This window comes from Sceloporus occidentalis, unplaced genomic scaffold, assembly GCF_023333645.1.
Source record: "Sceloporus occidentalis isolate IW3139 unplaced genomic scaffold, rSceOcc1.0.p SCAF_78, whole genome shotgun sequence".
In the NCBI taxonomy this organism is placed as follows: Eukaryota; Metazoa; Chordata; class Lepidosauria; order Squamata; family Phrynosomatidae; genus Sceloporus; species Sceloporus occidentalis.
In genome coordinates this window covers 1,672,760-1,688,278 of record NW_028317058.1, presented here as the reverse complement: position 1 = coordinate 1,688,278, position 15,519 = coordinate 1,672,760, and the positions used below count along the sequence as shown (strand labels likewise).

The 15,519-nt window shown below is 45.6% G+C and overlaps 1 protein-coding gene across 1 annotated transcript in view; it reads left to right on the top strand.

Annotated features, from left to right (window-relative positions):
- The first annotated feature begins 6,613 nt into the window (after positions 1-6,613).
- LOC149285505 (erbin-like) overlaps positions 6,614-15,519 on the top strand; it is a 35,033-nt gene continuing 26,127 nt past the window's right edge. The window contains exons 1-2 of the mRNA XM_089495230.1: positions 6,614-6,802; positions 11,204-11,321. Of these exons, the coding sequence (XP_089351356.1) occupies positions 6,614-6,802; positions 11,204-11,321 (307 nt within the window). The remainder of the gene's footprint in view (positions 6,803-11,203; positions 11,322-15,519) is intronic.

Below are 15,519 nucleotides of genomic sequence, written 5' to 3'. Positions count from 1 at the left end.
GATGGGAAGACTTTATAAATTAAGGGGCATGACATTTCGGACTCGTCTCCGATGTATTTGGCTATTGTGTTACCCTAAGCCAGACCTGACATCCCCAGTTACCTTTGTGTTGCCTGTGAGTGCCACGGTGTATACTAGCTTAGGCAGACCTCGGTGGCAGGTCTGGTGTGGGGTAACGGACAGTAGCCCTCCTAAAAATTGAGGCTAGATCACTAAAGTACGCTGCTGCTTAATGGGCCAGCGGCAACAAAGATTCTCTGATCTCCCTATCAGTCTGCATAGCATGCTGCATCCCTTTGGCCGGGGCGTACAGGTAAATAACGCTTATCCGAGAGCATGGTGGCCGCCATCCCTCGTACCTTTTTTTTAGCTCTTTGTATAGTTTAAAGGCGCGGGGAAGTGGGTGATCTGCCTTCCTTAGACCTAAACGTGCCTCTGATCTCTCTTATGAAACCATTTAGCCCCTACTAGTGCAGTTTAAAATGTCAGTAGGAGAGGGATGTTTTAGGCTATTATGCCAGTCATTGATGATCCCTCAGACTTTGCCCTCCTGGTACTTTGCCCTCCAGCACTTGTTACAGAGATGTGGTCAATGAAAACAGGAACACGCAATCGCCTACAATTCTATCATTATCGCTGATTGCTCCTCTGTTGAATTATACATGGACCGCAATGCAACTATACGCGTTCTTCAATACGCCGGCCGCCGGAGACATCAGCTCCCATGCGAGCCGGGCTGTAAGGAAGCCGTAGCCCGTCACGGCCGGGCCACGTACCCCCAGCAGTGTTTTTAATGCGTTTAAAGCCTCTTTGGAGGTTTAGAACACAGTCAAAGACTGCCCCTCTTATGCCTCTCCAAAGGCACAGAACTCTCGCCGGGTATAGTAATCGTTTAACAGAGTTCAGATAGTCATAAAACAAATTGTATGTCGTTTCTTTCCGCTGTGGAATATGATTTCACGTCATCTAATGGGCTCTAGTAATCCGATAGAGGCTGTACACGTTTGGCGTATAAACGAGTTGGCTCGAGTTAGTATTTTTTATGTGTTTTACTTTGCCAACTGGAAATGTGGCAGAAACTACAAAATTATCATCCCCAAACACATGACTCCGGTCACTGCACGGCGTCCTCGAATGCCTCTGGAGTGCCGTGGGATTCCGTGTCGGAGTGCTGGTTTTTCTCGCTCACACTCAGCGTTGGAATACTTGCCTACAGCTCGTGCGATGGACGTCTTCTCCAACGAAGACCGGAAAAACCTCTGCTTCCGAGGAAAACACCTCCCAAGAAGTTAATGGGCTTCCTTTTTTTCTTCTCTTAAACTGTAATTGTTTTGGTGATGTTTAGTTTTAGGGTCCACCTCATGGTAGCCGAGAGGCAGCCTGTGGCAGGCCCAGCATTACCCATCTCTTATTTAATTTGTGAATATCTTTGCATATTTAATTGCAAAATGTAGTGGGGGGGGGTGAGAGATCCTAACATAAGCCTGCTGTTTACAGGGTGTGTGAGGAAGGGGTTAGGATGATGTGTAACTCCATAGGGAGGCTTTATATGTAAGATTATTTATAGAAATGTATTCCCCATAGACACACGATTACTGTGATAATATAAAAAAAGAGCCGTTGTTTTACCCCTTTTATGAAGCTTAGGTGTGCGTTGATCTTTTTGTTGTATGTACATGTTGGTCATTTCATTAGCACCCGGGAAGCTCAATGTGTGTGTACTTTTTATGCTTTTTAGGTTGTGCGCTCGCCTATTTTGTATATTTTTGGTTGTTTTGTGCATATTTACAGGTTCTGACCAAATAAAATGAGACAGGACTCGTATATACGCGATATACGGCCGTATAGCGTGACAGAATCCCCGATATTCATGGCTCGGGTGCGTTTAGCATTTGCCGGGTTGTGCGCTGAGCTCTTGCTCTGTTGTGTGTACACGTTGGTCATTTCAGCAGCACCCGGAATCTGAATGTTTCTGCTTTCCAGGATATTTTCTGTATATTGTTAACCCTTCCAGAGATATTTTCTTTTATAATTTGCTGCCGTGTTATGGTTTGAAGTTATCGTGGATATTTGGCTCTGTAGCGGTAGTAGTGGCTGTACACATGCGGGTGCGTGAATATTATTGTATAGACTATTTCAGTTTGTGCTCCACAGGATACTAAATGATTTATTTCTTCCTATGCCAAGTACTGACTGTTACAACCAACAGAAACCGTGAGACGGCGTGTCTTCACCGCGTGCCGAGTCTGTATATCAGACACAGAGGCGAGAGGGACCTCTCTGACCTCTACGAGGAAAGGAGGTGAGGACGGTTATCCTGGACTGGCCTGCAGTAGACCTTACTGAGACTTAAAGTGTATTTGTGTCCCTTTTTGACGTTTAAGGTCTTTATCATGCTGCATTCATGTTGCCCATGCGGATACGAGCTGCCATATGCTCCAGAAGGGTAGCCGGTGCCAGTCTGGATCCTGCAGGCAACACACGTGTGATCGCTGGCCGATTTTTCACCGCTAGACCAGCCCGGCAGATTTAGTAAATAATCCTGGGGCTGTTACCAGTGTTTTGTCCAAAGTACAGCATTCTTTTTATTTATTCTTTTGGATTTTGCATCCCTGTTTAATAGCGTTAACTTGGTGAACTATATAAAGTCCGTCACCTTCTCTTTACAGATATTCACTAAATATAATGCATAAAATGGGATATTATGGACACACGTTGAGTACATTTAGTTTGGAACATGCAAAACCTCGATCGATAATTACTACATACTCCGGCATCCTGCGTGAACGTGAGCCGGGGCCCCCACTCTTACTGGAGCCGGGGCCCCCACTCTTACTGGAGCCGGGGCCCCCACTCTTACTGGAGCCGGGGCCCCCACTCTTACTGGAGCCGGGGCCCCCACTCTACCTGGAGCCGGGGCCCCCACTCTACCTGGAGCCGGGGCCCCCACTCTACCTGGAGCCGGGGCCCCCACTCTACCTGGAGCCGGGGCCCCCACTCTACCTGGAGCCGGGGCCCCCACTCTACCTGGAGCCGGGGCCCCCACTCTACCTGGAGCCGGGGCCCCCACTCTACCTGGAGCCGGGGCCCCCACTCTACCTGGAGCCGGGGCCCCCACTCTAACTGGAGCCGGGGCCCCCACTCTAACTGGAGCCGGGGCCCCTTGCAGTGCTACAGATAAACTTGGAGAACATTCCTGCTGAAAACATAATTTCCATTTAAAATAAATACCAAAGGGTTATAGGTTTTCCTCTGGATGGATTTATGGCTGAGGTACATTCTTTAGCATGTTTAAGATAAGAGTAATGTGAGTGTGAGTATTAACAGTGGCAGCCTGGCTCGGTGTCATGCTTCATTACATCATATTAGTTGCCTTGTGGGTTTTTATGTTTCTCTTTAAACCTGCTTTCTTTGCTGGATGCTGTCCCCAGTGATTGGTGAATGTAGTGGATCCGGTGCCCAGTGATTGGTGAATGTAGTGGATCCGGTGCCCACTGATTGGCGAATGTAGCAGTACACCGTGCCCAGTGATTGGTGAATGTAGTGGATCTGGTGCCCAGTGATTGGTGAATGTAGGAGTATACGGTGCCCACTTATTCGTGAATGTGTTGGATCCGGTGCCCAGTGATTGGTAAATGTAGCGTGATCTGGGGCCCAGCGATTGGGGAATGAAGCGTGATCCGGTGCCACTGTTTGGGGAATGTAGCGTCATCCGGTGCCCAGTGATTGGGGAATGTAGCGTCATCCGGTGCCCAGTGATTGGGGAATGTAGCGTCATCCGGTGCCCAGTGATTGGGGAATGTAGCGTGATCCGGTGCCCAGTGATTGGGGAATGTAGCGTGATCCGGTGCCCAGTGATTGGGGAATGTAGCGTGATCCGGTGCCCAGTGATTGGGGAATGTAGCGTGATCTGGGGCCCAGTGATTGGGGAATGTAGCGTGATCTGGGGCCCAGCGATTGGGGAATGTAGCGTGATCTGGGGCCCAGTGATTGGGGAATGTAGGATGATCCGGTGCCAGTGACTGGTGAATGTAGGGTGATCTGGGGCCCAGTGATTGGGGAATGTAGCGTGATCTGGGGCCCAGTGATTGGGGAATGTAGCGTGATCTGGGGCCCAGTGATTGGGGAATGTAGCGTGATCCGGTGCCCAGTGATTGGGGAATGTAGCGTGATCTGGGGCCCAGTGATTGGGGAATGTAGCGTGATCCGGTGCCCAGCGATTGGGGAATGTAGCGTGATCCGGTGCCCAGCGATTGGGGAATGTAGCGTGATCTGGGGCCCAGTGAATGGGGAATGTAGCGTGATCCGGTGCCAGTGACTGGTGAATGTAGGGTGATCTGGGACCCAGTGGTTGGTGAATGTAGCATGATCTGGTGCTATTGTTGCGCATGGCTCTGTAGGTCTTGTCACAGTTTTGGGGGGATTCCTGGCCTGACTGTCACATTCTAGTGTGAGAGCTGCAGAATGTTTAGCTGGATTCAATTCTGTGTTTTTGTGCGGAAATTCACGGTATTCAGATTTATATAACGAAAAATCTACCTGTTATTGGGTCATAGGTGCAAACATTCCTGAGGTGTGTACACCAGCCCTCTGTTTACCGTCACAACACAATGAAATGGACAAAATGTAACTAGTGAGTTGTGTCCAGCGTGATCTAGAACCGTTCTTCCCGATCCAAAGCAGCTGCGCATGTAACAGATTCTTTCAACAAAGCACCTTGTGGAAGATTTGTGCCTCTGGTAGCATCTTTTCTGCAAAATGCTGCTAAACGCACCGTGAAATGGGCTGCACTGAGTGCCTGCGAGGCCCAAACCTGTTCATTTAATTATTCTGAAAGCTTGGCTGTCGTACATGAAAATATAATAGTATAATTTTATTAAAAAGAATCCAGAAAAGTCAATTGCTTTAAAGGGTAGCCATATCATAAAGTAGGCTGCCCCTCGCCGTTCCTCGTATCCCTTCTTTTTCACAAAACGTCCTTTTTCTGTAGAAGCCTGAGACCTGCGGCTGATTTATCATTTCTGCTGTAAGACCCCCAGGCCTGGCTCACGTTCCGGATAGTCTCTGCTGTAAGACCCCCAGGCCTGGCTCACGTTCCGGATAGTCTCTGCTGTAAGACCCCCAGGCCTGGCTCACGTTCCGGATAGTCTCTGCTGTAAGACCCCCAGGCCTGGCTCACGTTCCGGATAGTCTCTGCTGTAAGACCCCCAGGCCTGGCTCACGTTCCGGATAGTCTCTGCTGTAAGACCCCCAGGCCTGGCTCACGTTCCGGATAGTCTCTGCTGTAAGACCCCCAGGCCTGGCTCACGTTCCGGATAGTCTCTGCTGTAAGACCCCCAGGCCTGGCTCACGTTCCGGATAGTCTCTGCTGTAAGACCCCCAGGCCTGGCTCACGTTCCGGATAGTCTCTGCTGTAAGACCCCCAGGCCTGGCTCACGTTCCGGATAGTCTCTGCTGTAAGACCCCCAGGCCTGGCTCACGTTCCGGATAGTCTCTGCTGTAAGACCCCCAGGCCTGGCTCACGTTCCGGATAGTCTCATGCCTGTTCTGTGCGCGTTAAACTTTCCCTCTCTGTGACTTAACTTAGACTGAAAAGCTAGATTGATTGTAACAGGAGCTCTTTCTGCCGCTCATTGCTGCCTCGCTCTTCACCCTCTGTTGGAATATCTCTTAAAACGTTGTCATAACACCCGAAAAACTGCATTTTCAGAAAAACCTGTTCTGTGCTGTGATGTAAGAATGCTGCCGCCACATACGTAGATGCGTTACAGGGAGGCAGGACTATTATTATTTATTATTATATATAGCTCAATCAATTTACACGACGAGTCTTCCTGTCCATACATTCAAAAGACTTTGACAAAACTAGAAAGACGCCCTGATAAATTTGATAGAGCCCGGCACTCACACTCACGCACTCACTCACACTCAAGAGGGAGAGCAAAGATTGCTGCCTTTACTGATTTTAAGACAATGGCGTGACTTCTTATAGCATATATATATATATACTATATGGGACGGGTTCCCTTTAAGCTCTAATTTGAATAATATAAGTTTCGAAGTCCCTGCGTTCACCAAGTTTTCTGTGGAATTTCCCTCTTTCTCTATACTGAACATCTGGCAGAATTAATGACCTGGATGCTCTGTCTGCCAGAAATGTGTGTTTTTTTGTCTATAGATGTGTTTATATGAAATAAATCTGTCGGCTCCCTTCTCATAAATGCTGATGAAGTGCTTGAGTGAATGTGCGCTGCGAGCTGGTCACAATTTCCACACTCCTCTGGGCTCGAGGGGTTAAAAAGATCCGTCCACGATGTTCTACCGTAACGCGGTTACTGAGCAGTCCATGAACCCGTCGAGCAGGATTTTTGTGGCCGAGCGTCTCGCGGTTTATTATTTAGCTCTCAGATCTGTGTAGCGAAGTGGCGGCAGCGTAGCGGGCTCGTGTATACGCTCGTGTATACGCAGGATTTGTAATCGGGGGGGGTAGAACAGACTAAGCTCTTGTTTACGGGGCAGATCTCCGTATCCTCCATGGATCCAGCGGGGGGCCGCCGTCTGATTCACTGAATTCTCCTGACTTTTTCGTATCTGTTGCTTTTAGTGCCTGAAAATGACTGCGAAGAGGAACCTGTTTGTGCGCTTGGTGCCTTGCCGCTGCCTGCGGGGAGAGGAGGAAGCCGTCACCTCGCTTGACTACTCGCACTGCAGCCTGGAGCAGGTGCCCAAGGAGATCTTCACATTCGAGAAGACGCTGGAGGAGCTTTACTTGGACGCCAATCAAATCGAAGAGCTTCCCAAGGTACCGCTGTAGCCGAAGCGACTCGTATTTTCCGTGACACGGGTGACGGGCAGGCTTTCCAGCTGTACTTTTATTAGCATTGGCTCACAGGAGCTGCTCTTTCTTTCCTGGCAGAGACCCACGTCCGCCATTTACTAAACACCTGACGAGTGAGGCAATTCTGTGTGCTTTTCTCCCAGCGCATGGCACTTTTATAGTTGTGTTCTCAGAGGTTAGTTTTGTTCCTGTGGTTTAAGGGACCTGTGATGCTATAGAAATGCGAAACGTATATATAGAAAAGGTCGGCTGATTAAGTGCCGGATTTACGCAATACACTAATATTCCTACTATTCCCCTGCACATCAGAAACTTCTTATTGGGGAGTTCTGACTTGTTCTCTAGGAAATCTGGCTCACATATTAGGCCGTGATTAGGAAAATTGTGTGCGTACATTGAAGTGTCTCCGGTTCCCTCCGACATTCTTTTCACTGTATCGTCTTGCAGCCGGTGGATACCCATTCTGAATGTTTTTCAGACCTGCCAACGCTGCTGTTACGGGATCTTTAATACTGAAACAGACTGCTCTATGTGTGTAATAATTGCGTATCGCATGGACCTTTCTAGCTGGTGGGAAGGAGGTGGCTTTTGTAGGACCACGGCTTTGCCTGTTACCCTATAGGTGGGCTCTGTGGTTTTCAGTGATGGAGTCCCTGCATGTGCGGTCACTTTACTCGCCTCACAAGGACCAAAGGCAGACTAAACCTTATAAACGACCTGTGCCCTACGCCATCCGTATCCGTCACTAACCTCTCTGCACAGCGGTGTTAGCTGTGAGGACATCGGTTTTGAAGCACAGAATGTTAGATGTAGAGTAACCTTTGTTATAACGACTTCCTGTGTATTTAAAGGGAGAACCTGTAACCTCTTGCTCCGTATTCCTGTTCTATTAGCCCATTCAGACTGTCCATTTAACACGAGACCAAGGACAGATTAACACTTCAGTATTTAGATTCAGCCACATGTCTATCCCACGCATTTGATAAGTTTCCCTTACTGTACGAGCCTCTAATGCTTCTGCTGGGACACTGTCCACCTATCTACCACTCTTAGGAAAGTCTTTACTTGTACAAAGTGAACCCTCCTGACCATGATTTCTGATACAGACGGCCTGTATTTTGGTAAACTAGAGTATGAAGCTGCTCGTTGTGTTATAATAAGCTTCACGAAGGGACCCGGGGGGGGGGGGGTTAGTCTAGGAAGCGGGGGCCTCGTGCAAGTGTTTATAAAGCCAGCTGTATGGTGTTTTTGGGTGTTTTTTTACAGTTATGGTCTTTTTACTGAAAATGAAGGAGCCCAACCGTGCTTTATATTGAGAAGTACAGAGTTTATGTGGATTCTATCGTTTAGTTGTCAGACTCCAGCAGCTCCAGGCATTCGCAGCGATCTCGCATCATGAATGCGTCTCTACTTGCAGGACGTAGCGGTTTAATGATGCATCGTTTATTCTGATTGGATTATTTTGAAAGTGTCTGATAATTAAAGGGAATGTGTTTCGGGTACAGACGCGCATACATATATATATATATCTGCATATATATATGTATATATACGGTGTATAGTTCTATCATATCACGAGTAGTACGTGATGTTTTACGGTACTAGAGTGGTATTTCTTCTATGGGTATATTCACTAAATACGCTGGCTCATTAAATAAATGTTAGCAGCCGTTTGTTACGCGTTAGTTTGCTAATATTTGCCGTGCGTTGATATGCCGGAGATGTGTCGGGTGCATCTGCTGATTTGTTGCAGATGGTGGTATAAATCCGTAGTCTCTCTGCATGTCTCCTGTGTGCGGTCTCTTTGCTGGAGGGCTGTGCTCTCATACGCCTGACAGCTTTCTATTAGCCTTTCCTTTTTATTTGCTGGATTGTGGTTTATAGTTGACATGATTTAGGGCTCATAAACGTCAACATGACTCTTAAAACTAGCCTGAGAATATTAACCATCATCTTCATTTCTAGTAACCTGTCTCACCTATTCTGTCATACAGCAAAATGGTTATTAAAATAAATGGTTCAGTAATGTTGTGGGTGTGGCCATAGCTATGACACACTGTGACTTAATAAGTAACTTTGACATCTCCCTCCCTGTCATGACTTTCAAAATGACATTTATTCCCCGGTGTTCATCCTACGTAATGGGAATCTGCTGACACTATTTCCCATGATGCCCTGTCATAGCCACATGTAGTGCGAGTCTAATTTTGAAATGTAATATTTGAATAGAAATGTTTTGGATTAGGTGTTCAGTCGCACATACATCATACAAAGGGCTGTGTGTAGCCCACAATCCAATAAATATTATTGTAACTGATTTTTACAGACTAATAATTATAATTAATCATTTTAGTAAAGGTTGGCTGCCCTGAGAAAAGTGGCTCCCAGATGATGATTTTGAGCATCTTGGGCTGTGAGGATTAGACATTCATATAAGGGGCTTATCGGTACCAAAGGTACCTCGCAGTGCAGGTTAAGGGGGTAAAATGGCATAATAAAGTGAAAAAATACATGTTACAAAGTTACTTCTAGTATGTTAAGCAAAGAAAACCTTAACGTGTCATTTCTTCTAAAGAATTATTCACATTTATATAAAAAAAAATTTTTTTGTATTTTTATTGCAACCGATTAAGTAAATAACAGCCGATGCGAAATGTTACATGATTGAATTATTAGGAAGGATTAAGGCATTTAACATTGTTACGGACGGTATCTCTAATGCTGATCAGGATCTTTAGAAGAATTAGGAGAATCACAACGGATAATAGTAATAGTGTTACAAAGTGTATTTTGGAAGAGTGATTATAGATTCTAATGAACATGAAATTCATAGGATTTTTTATCTGTGATGCCGGAGCTGTATGTATGTTTTCGTGCATATAGCGTATTGGCTCGAATATAGGCCGCACTTTAAAGTGGGGGTGCGGCCTATATTCGGGGTCTAGCGCCCGACGCCCCCGTGACATGCAGTCCCGGGCACCGGGCAGGCAGCGGGGTTAGGATACAGATCCCCCGCAGCGGTGCAGGGGACCCGTATCCTACTTTGGATACGCTCAGACAGCCTCCCCTGCCAGCACTTTCCATGGGAGGGGGGGGCCGACACGGGAGGTTGTCTAAGCGCATCGTGCGGACGGTCACCGGCTGCGGAGGTTGTTTACCCGCATCGCCGCAGCCGATGACCGTCCGCACGATGCGTTTTACCTTCACTGAGTGCCGGCACCGGAAGTTGTATACGCTTATTGCGTAGATGTCCCCTGCCGGCCCCGCAAGACACCCGGGAGTCTGCTCTGGTAAGTCGGGGGGGGGGGCAGAGTGGCAGCATATCTCGGGGGGGCGGACAGTGGCAGCATATCTCGGGGGGGGGGGCAGTGGCAGCATATCTCGGGGGGGGGGCAGTGGCAGCATATCTCGGGGGGGGCAGTGGCAGCATATCTCGGAGGGGGGAGGAGGAGGAGGAGGAGGACAGTGGCAGCATATCTCGGGGGGGGGGAGGAGGACGACAGTGGCAGCATATCTCGGGGGGGAGACAGAGTGGCAGCATGTTTTTTTGGTGCTTTTTTAAAGAAAAAAACTTTTTCTTTAAAAAAAAAAAAAGCACCAAACTTTTAGGGTGCGGCCTATATACGGGGGCGGCCTATATCCGAGCCAATACGGTATTTGTCAGCAGTCCTATATGGGGCATGTGCAGAAATATTAAGAGTATTAAGCGCTGCGTAAACTGTTGGTGCTATATAAATAAAGGATAATAATAATAAAATATACATAGTGCAGCGGTATAAATGCCAGCCAGGTGGTTATCGAGAAATGTTTTAATTTGGGGGAAAAGGTGACATTATAGGCTTGTCAGCATTCACTACGATGTCGCGTGGGCTGGGAACACAACACAAATCTCATTCATGTAATTCCCAGTGTCATATAACTTTTGCCCCAGGGCACACAAAAAAATTAAATAGTAAATAGGTTGCAGGCTGGGTATCTGAAAATAAGCTTGTGCCGTACCAGGAAGAGCTGAAACATTAGCACATCCGCTAAAAACCAACCAACAAAAAAGAGCCCTCGGCGCAGACCAGTTTCCTCAAAGGTTTTTTGGTAAGCAATTGCTGACAGCAGAGAGTGGAAAGTGAAGTCTAACTAGAAAGAGCTCTGCACATTTAAGAAATATTTAAATTTTCTCTCTAAGTGAATAATGGAGAATGCTCTTGGATGCAGAGGTCACTTTTAGCTATAATATTCTCCAATGTCAAAGTGGGACTCTCCTTTTCTCATTGCTAAATTGTATCATCTCTCCACTACTGTTTTATTTGATACATTATTTTGTCCTTGGGCTGTGGGAAGCTGACTGTATTTTGTTTTCTTTCTCAATAGCAACTATTCAACTGCCAGTCTCTGCACAAGCTGAGTTTGCCAGACAATGACCTAACAATTTTGCCAGCATCTATAGCAAATCTCATTAATCTCAGGGAATTAGATGTCAGCAAGAATGGTAAGTTCTTTTTTTTAAAGTTAATTGAATTGTATATCAGTAAGATGCTAACTATTGTACTTTAGTATGTGTGCGTGCCATTCTTCTTTCTTTGGTTTTTATCTGTAATGGTCTCATTGGATTCAAAGAGTTTTTGTTGCAAGTTCATGTCCTGTATTAACTGTGTTCGGTTAAGATTTTACTGAATCTGAATTAATTTGTGTGGTCACAATGAAAGATTTCTTTTAGAGTTTTATGTAGCGAGTATTCTTGCTACGAATACAAAAGTTAAAAAAACTCACAAATCCTGGGATAACATGGGTCGGGGGGGGGGATGTGGAGGTCATGGTTGGGGATTTGCCTTCCCCCTACCCTCTAAAAGTTTATTGGGAGTGTAGGAATCCTGGTTGGCGATCAACTAACATCCCATAATGTAGGTGAGTTGCCTCAAGTGCCATGTTTTGAGGACTGTATTCTCATAGCTTAGTGGTAAATTCTTAAATTACTAGCAATACCTGGAAGGGGGCGTGCAGACAGTATGTGTGTGTGTGTGTGTGTATATAAAATGTATATGTATATATATATATATATATTTACACCTCTGTAATAGCCATTATAGATATGACATCTTGTGTGCTTTGGGGCGGTGATCTTTTTTTATTTTCAAATTCTGGAAGAAAGTAGGTGGCCGAATGCTTCATTTTTATTACTCTCCCACTTTGGATCCCGATGACAATAAAGACGGATCTGTTCTCTCTCTCTCTGTTATAAGTGAAGCCCAAGTTACTGTCAGGTTCTCTGTGTTTAGCTGTCATGAACAACATCTGAGAAGTGTTGATGTAAATCAAAGTCTTAGGAAGTTCTGTGCCATAATGATTTACTTGGAATGTAGATATGATATAAATACACTCTCTAGAGGTATACCCCCCAAAGCAAGTTTAATGGTGAAGGATAGTTAAATATATGTCTCACTCGTATTCACTAAGGAGGGACTTTGTCAATAAACACACACAAGCGTAGCAGAACTTGCAAACACCTTAATAGGAGAAGGCAGAAGACTCGCTCACTGTCAGGGGCAAGCTTAAGATACAGGTCCGTGGCTCCCAGCGGGGGTCCGGTAATGCACGTTACAGGGCTCTGTGGTAGGCAAGAGAAGAAAGGGCTCTGCGTGGGGTGAGAGGGAAGCTGCGCTGATGATTGCAGAGGATGAGTGTGTGTGTGTGTAAGTGTTATGGTGTTGGAAAATGTGTGTGTGTGTGTAATTGTATGTTAGAAGACATGTTACGGTATGACATTACAGCGTGGTTGCGTCAGTATAGGAGGCTAGCATGTGTGTGTGAGAGCTCATGGTGTTAGCATGAGTGTGTTTTAGTATTTGGTGTTAGCTTGTGTGTGCAATTAGGCTCCCTCTGCTCACTCTGTCATGGCTGAAGGCACCCTAGAGCCTACACAGGGTTAATTATCACCAGAGAGATGCACCAGGGTCACAAGAGAAACGGACCAGGGTTAGCCCTTTATAACACATAAATACTTTCTGCTGTGTGTTAGGAGACTATCTTTATGCACAGTATGAGGTAATTTATATCCAGACGCTATACGGACATCTATGGAGGCAGCCGGGTCACTCAAGTCCTCGTAACGACGCATCTATATTGAACGTGAAGAGCCGCTATACTTCTTACAACAAAAGTTCACTCGAGCCGGTGCTATTATTCCAGAGACGGCGGATAAGAAAGGGATTATAATCAAATAATATGATCAAAGTTACAATTTCTGCTTTGCATGAGCGAGCAAATTGCAAACGTATTCTTTTAATGTAATCTTTCCTTAAAACAAGCCAGCCGCCTGGAAAGGGAAAGCAGATGGAGAGAGGTATTCCTATAAAAGATGCCTTTCACCCTTGCTAAGGTTGAATGCTCGTCTAAAGATGGAGCAGCCGTGTTTAGTGTAATGGATCTGTAACCATGGGGAAGACTTCTGTTTGTCTCTGAAGCCAGGCCTCAGAACGTGGCCTTATTTGGCTGCTTACCGCCAAGCAGCGCGTTCGCTGTTTATATTCCCCCTTCTGTTCTGATACTCTATAGCACTTTAACCAGCTATTAACTTTCATAACAGCGCATCCATACTGAGCGCAACATCAGCATCTCCCAAAAGAAGATCATTTAAGACATAGACGGTATAAGTAGACACAAAATGCAGCTTTTGAATAATCATTCAATTTATTGAAGTGTCAATCAAAACCTATATCGGCCATGTGAGAAAGTAATTGCTTCCCTAAGCCTAATACCTGGTTGGGCCACCCTTGGCAGCAACAACTGCAATCAAGTGTTTGTGATAACCGGCAACGAGTCTTTTACATCATTGCGGAGGAAATTTGTCCCACTCTCATACCTTGTTGTAATTCAGCCACATTGTAGGGTTTTCATGTCGCTGCATCTCAACCAGATTGCAATCAGGACTTTGCCTCGGCCACTCCAAAACCTTCATTTTATTTCTTTTGAGCCATTGAGAGGTAGACTTGCTTGTGTGCTTCGGATCTTTGCTGCATAACCCAACCGGACTTGAGGTTTACGTCACGAATTGATGGCCAGACATTCTCCTTCAGAATTCATGGTTCCATTAATTATGGCAAGTCGCCCAGGTCTTGAAGCAGTACCGGAACCCCCCCCCCCCCCCCCCGTGTTTGACGGTTGATTTGTTCTTATTGTGTGATGCTATGTTAACTTTATGCCAGATGTAAGAGGACTCATGTCTTCCAAAAAGTGCCACATAATATCCCAATAGTCTTGGGGGTCATCAGGGTGTCTGGCAAATGTGAGATGGCAAGCCTTTGTGTTCTTTTTGGTCAGCAGTTGTTTTCGCCTTGCAACTCTCCCATGGATGCAATTTTTGCATAGTCTTTCTTATTGTGGAATCGTGAAAACTGACCTTTTTTCCTTCTATACATGAGATCATCATTTAAAAACTGCTTTTTGTGTTTTCTGGGGTTATCTTTGTCTAATTGATGATCTGAAACACAAAAGTGTGACAAGTATGCAAGTAATCCAGAAGGGGGAGAATACACTGTAACTATTGACTATGACTCTTTTCCATAGGAGTTATACCCAGAATGCCCCGCACTGCAACAAGCTCCATTCTGCGTTCCACTGGCTGTCCAAATTGCTGGCACCGTGGCTTATGCTCAAGTAATCCGTCTCCATTAAACAGCTCACTGAAACCAGGGTATCCATACCCCAAAACCTCCCCGAATGTGTTAAAACCTGGCAATTGGAAAACAAGCCCCCTAAATGATCTGACCCAAATAACGGTTGGGTGGCTCTGGAATACAAAGTATTTATTGGATTCGTCCAAGTAATAAAATGATTGTCTAAAATAAACAGTGTTAAAGCAGGGCCATTATATATGTTGTGTGATGGATCATCACCAATGATTTAGCAGAGAGGGTTTATTCCCATTGAAATCTACAGGGATAGCAGCAGCATGTGTAATATCTGAACATCAATGTCCGTCTAGCATAAGTGCCATCGGACTACTAAATGTGCTACTGGTAACTCGGTCTGGGCTGTTCCTTTAAATGGAATGGGGGGGGGGGGTACAATCATTGCAGGCTTTTGCAGTATAACCGGCAGACAACCAGCGGTGGAATTCCTGATTTGGGGCTTATCTAACATTCATGTGGAATTCTCATTTCCTGGAGGTTTTCCCTGTTTGCATATTTTTGTGAAGTCTTTTTCTTATGCAGCTCTATTCAGATGTTTGAATGGATTCCTACAGCACATTTGTCTTGCGTTTAAAAGCTTTTTAGGTATTCTGATATTCTGCATTTTGATATTCGGTGAGTTGTGGAATAATAAAAGTACTGAAGCTCTGTGTTCGCGATCCCAGATGAAAACGAGCTTTGCGATGATTAACTACAGTGGGGGAGATGACTGCGTCCAGCGGTATAAGAAGGGTTTGGATGTGCCTTAGCAATTTAATACATATTAACCCGTGTGGATTGCGTTCTAGAAAACCAAAGAAACGATCATATTGAATAATTATGATTAAAATAACACATTTTGGTATGTGTATATGTAGCATTAACGTCCTTATGCACTGTGTCCTTCATTATAATCATCTGAAACCATGTGTTTGCAAGTACTATAAATGTGAAAACAATAGTTTGTGCAAATGGGAAACTCATTTAATAAAAATGCTCAGAAGTAGAGAGTTCTCGTTT